Source organism: Zea mays, chromosome 1 (genome assembly GCF_902167145.1).
Source record: "Zea mays cultivar B73 chromosome 1, Zm-B73-REFERENCE-NAM-5.0, whole genome shotgun sequence".
Classification (NCBI taxonomy): Eukaryota; Viridiplantae; Streptophyta; class Magnoliopsida; order Poales; family Poaceae; genus Zea; species Zea mays.
Genome location: NC_050096.1, coordinates 141,152,080 through 141,156,767, shown reverse-complemented (window position 1 = coordinate 141,156,767; position 4,688 = coordinate 141,152,080). Strand labels below are relative to the sequence as shown.

At 56.9% G+C, this 4,688-nt stretch overlaps 1 protein-coding gene across 1 annotated transcript; it reads left to right on the top strand.

Moving 5' to 3' along the window:
• Nucleotides 1–2,925: 2,925 nt before the first annotated feature.
• LOC109943271 (DBF4-type zinc finger-containing protein 2 homolog) lies at nt 2,926–3,477 on the top strand. Its single transcript, XM_020546174.1, has one exon. It carries the CDS (start codon nt 2,926–2,928, stop codon nt 3,475–3,477), a length of 552 nt encoding a protein of 183 aa, XP_020401763.1.
• The last annotated feature ends 1,211 nt before the right edge of the window (nt 3,478–4,688 follow it).

Here is a 4,688-nt window from a genome sequence, read left to right as displayed (position 1 = left end):
CGATTCCGCCGCCGGCGGGCGGACTGTCGGCCGCCATTGCCGCTGTTGCCCAGCGGTGGAATGAGTATCATGTCGTAGCTGCCGTCGAGGGACATGAACTCAAGACTCCCGAAACGGAGCACCGTCCCGGGTTGGAGAGGTTGCTGGAGGCTACCTGGCGCGCCAACTGTCAGCGTTTCGAGACCGGGGGGTCCCTGAGCCGACGAGTGAATGTCGCCGCGTGCCCCAGCCCAGATGGGTCGAGCGTGAGGGCGAGCGCGAAGGGGGGAAAGCGAGGCGGCCGGAGACCAGCGTGAGAGAGGTGGGAATCCCGCGGCCTTCGTGTTCGTCCCGCGCCCAGGTCGGGTGCGCTTGCAGTAGGGGGTTACAAGCGTCCACGCGGGAGAGGGAGTGAGCGGCCTCAAGCGAGCGTCTGTCTCGTCCTCGTCCCCGCGCGGCCAACCCTCTCTAAGAGGGCCCTGGTCCTTCCTTTTACAGGCGTAAGGAGAGGATCCAGGTGTACAATGGGGGGTATAGAAGAGTGCTACGTGTCTAGCGGAGGAGAGCTAGCGCCCTAAGTACATGTCGTCGTGGCAGCTGGAGAGATTTTGGCACCCAGCTGGTGTGATGTCGTGGCCGTCGGAGGAGCGATGGAGCGTGGCGGAGGGACAGCTGTCGGAGCGGTTAAGTCCTTGATGACGTCCTCTTGCTTCCGTAAGGGGGCTGAGAGCCGCCGTCGTCACAGAGTATGTGGGGCGCCATCATTGCCTATCTGGCGGAGCGAGCTAGATGGGACGCCGGTCTTGTTCCCTGCGGCCCGAGTCAGCTCGGGGTAGGGTGATGATGGCGCCTCCTGTCGACGTGGCTGGTCTGCGCCCTAGGCTGGGCGATGTGGAAGCTCCTCCGAAGCCGAGGTCGAGTCTGTCTTCCGTGGCCGAGGTCGAGTCCGAGCCCCTGGGTCGGGCGAGGCGGAGGCCGTCGGCTGAGGCCAGGGCGGAGTCCGTGCCCTGGGGTCGGGCGAAGCGGAGTTCGTCGTCTTCTGGGACTGAGCCCGAGTCCGAGCCCTGGGTCGGGCGGAGCGGAGTTCGTCGTCTTCCGGGACTTAGACCGAGTCCGAGCCCTGGGTCGGGCGAAGCGGAGTTCGTCGTCTTCTAGGACTTAGCCCGAGTCCAAGCCCTGGGTCAGGCGGAGCGGAGTTCGTCGTCTTCCGGGACTTAGCCCGAGTCCGAGCCCTGGGTCGGGCGGAGCGGAGTACGCCGTCTTCTGGGGCTGAGCCCGAGTCCGAGCCCTGGGTCGGGCGGAGCGGAGTTCGCCGTCTTCCGGGACTTAGCCCGAGTCCGAGCCCTGGGTCGGGCGAAGCGGAGATTCCTATGGTGCCTTCGGCCGGGCCTGACTGCCTGTCAGTCTCACTCTGTCAAGTGGCACCGCAGTCGGAGTGGCGCAGGCGGCACTTTCCTTCTGTCAGGCCGGTCAGTGGAGCGACAAAGTGACGGCGGTCACTTCGGCTCTGCCGGCTGGGGGGCGCGCGTCATGATAAAGGTGTCAGACCACCTTTGCATTAAATGCTCCTACGATTTGGTCGGTCCGTGCGGCGATTTGGTCAGGGTTGCTTCTTGGCGAAGACAGGGCCTCGGGCGAGCCGGAAATATGTTCGCCGCTGGAGGGGGCCTCGGGCGAGACGGAAATCCTCCGGGGTCGGCTGCCCTTGTCCGAAGCTAGGCTCGGGCGAGGCGTGATCAAGTCCCTCGAATGGACTGATCCCTGACTTAATCGCACCCATCAGGCCTTTGCAGCTTTATGCTGATGGGGGTTACCAGCTAAGAATTAGGAGCCTTGGGGTACCCCTAATTATGGTCCCCGACAATTTTCATCTATCGCGATTTTAATATGGCATCTATTTCGTCTGTCGTGAGTTCGACATCATTTTTATCTATCTGGGCTCCTCCTAAATTTTCGTGATGTTCGGAACATCGTTATTCCGAAAATCGGTGTGTCCGGTGATTATTTAAACTCATCGCCCGCACGAATACGAAATTCGGAAGCCCGACTCACTCGGATGATTTTTATCCCGGGCAAATTAATTTGAACTCGACGACTAAAATATTCAGGGTAAAATAATTCCAATCGCGCGAAATCTTGCGCGAGGTTAGGATCCAAATTATCCTTCAGCACGCTGTTTTGGCAACGAAATCATGTGTGCATTAGCAGATATGGTTTCCGCTAATTTTAGTCGAATTCCACAGAGCAAATTATCGAAGACGAAATCAGTCGTTTCTCGCCCCGATCCAAAACTTCGGGTATAAATAACTAGTAAAAAAACTCATATGATTCCGAGAGTATTCACCAAATCAAATTCTATCTAACTTTTTGTATCCAACACTATTCTGATCCAACTTATTTGTGTCTTTTTTAAACTCTAATTCTAAAATACATATTTAGTTGTTCTAACAAAAAAAGAAAATCTTTTTTTCCTTGCTGCAAGCAATCGGCTGTGGGAAAACAAAATCCGTTTCTCTCCCAGCCTTTTCTTTTCCACGTATCAAACTCTCCCTTGCATGGCGGACGACGCTAGATATTTTTTCTTGTGCTCATCCACTCATCGCTTCCATCCGATTTGCCGTACGCAGGTTCTTCAAGCGGCGCCTGAGCTCATCTTCTTCCTTATCCCCGCCGCTCCTCTGCTCAGGATTTTTCTCTCGTCATCGCGCGTGGACATTTGATGTGGGCACAGCTCGCCGGTTGCCACCGCTCAGCTTCAGAAATATCCCGCCGCCGTTCGGTGGTATTTATCTCCCCAGCTCGCTCGATCCTGGCCTTCCCCTGCCGGCGCGCCTGTTCCCTGGCCAAAGCCACCTAGTCCCAGGTCCGGTCGGTCGGCTCAATTTTTTTTCCAGTACCGCGCGTCTTGCTTCCCCTTCCAGCCGACTGAAGCTCCCAGCTCTAGTCATGGCGCGTCTGGTTCCCTCTCCCATGGCTCCCTGTCCGACCGGCCGAGATCCCTCCATGGCCACGAGCTCAGCCCCTGCTCTGCTCTCGCTGCCGAGTTCCTCTGCGCGTCTTCTCTCCCTGCTGGCGCGCTCAAATTCTTGTGCTCGCCGGAGCTCTCCCTGCCGTGCGGCTACAGCTCCTGCGCCCGGCCAAGGTTCTCTGCGCGCCACAGTTCACCCAGCCCCTCTCCTCGCCGAGCTCTATCCGCTCCCCATGGCCGAGCTTCCTACGCGTGCTGCCAGATCCCTGCACCAGCGCCGTAGCTCCCTCTGTCCAGCAGCTTCTCTCTCCTGGAGTTTCTTTGTGTTCTGCTCAGATCCTGCTCCATTCCCTCACCGGCCGGTCACGTGCCCTGGTCGGATTCCCTGCGCGCCGCGTGAGCTCGCCGGCGTGCTCCCCATCCGGCCATGGTGCCCTGCGCCGGTCGAGTTTCTCTCTGCCGCGCGCAGCTCGCCCAATCCTCCGTGCTCGTGCCGTCGTCGAAGCTTTTGGATGCGCGCGCCCAGCTGACCTTCCTGTTAGGATTTATGGGCTTGGCCCAATTAAGAAATTCAAATAAATCTCAGAAAATCTCAAAAGCCCATACAAGAGGATGGCTAGAGGATAGGTGGAACCATTAGCACCATATTGCTAGCTCTAGTGGAGTAGAGCTAGCTTAAATATGGAAGCCACACTCACTCACCAAGTCATGGATGAGAGGAGAGAGTGTGGAGAGCCACGAGCGCGCGCTCGCTCGCCTGGCCGGGCCAGGCCATAAAGTTGCCATGGTGGAAACCCAGTCTATGTGATCGGAGATCCCGTGAATTAGGTCCTGGGAAGAACAAGCCATTGGTGAACTGAGGAGAGTAACCTTTGACCCTCTCTAAGTAAAGATGCAATACTCTCAAATGCTGTAAGGCAGGTTGGCTTTGTGGTCATGACTTCAAGTGAAACCCATTCACGCAAAACTTGCAATTCAAGGCATAGTCCATTGTCCAAGTTGTGGGTTGGTGTAGCTTGGAGTTCTAGGCGGAAGTTCAACTTAACAGTCTTCGCTGAAAAACTAGTATATTAAACAGTAGTGAACAGTGGCGAAAACTGCAGATGGGCATTTGAGATCTGGTGGGGGATTGTTAGGATTTATGGGCTTGGCCCAATTAAGAAATTCAAATAAATCCCAGAAAATCTCAAAAGCCCATACAAGAGGATGGCTAGAGGATAGGTGGAACAATTAGCACCATATTGCTAGCTCTAGTGGAGTAGAGCTAGCTTAAATATGGAAGCCACACTCACTCACCAAGTCATGGATGAGAGGAGAGTGTGTGGAGAGCCACACGCGCGCGCGCTCGCTCGCCTGGCCTGGCCTGGCCGGGCCGGGCCGGGGCGGGGCGAAGGGCGCGGGCGCACGACATGCGCGTGAATGGTCCGCCGAAATCCGGCCCCTCGCCTTGCGGGGGCGCGGCTACCTTTTGCCGTTTGATTTTTTGGTTTCTTGGCTGTTACGCTTATCCTAACCGATCGCTATAAAATCTCAACTGATTGCGAGATTTTCGTGGGCGGATAAGCACGGGGGGTCGCGGACTCGGCCCTATAAAAGGAGCCCGGCAGCCAGCCTCCAAATCATCCCAGATCCCACTTCGCTTTCGCCTCTCTTCATAGCTGAGCCGCCTTTTAGTTCCCTTCGTCCCGACCGCAGAGGTGCATATGCGATCAGGAGAGCAGGTCTCTGGAACCCTTCGTCT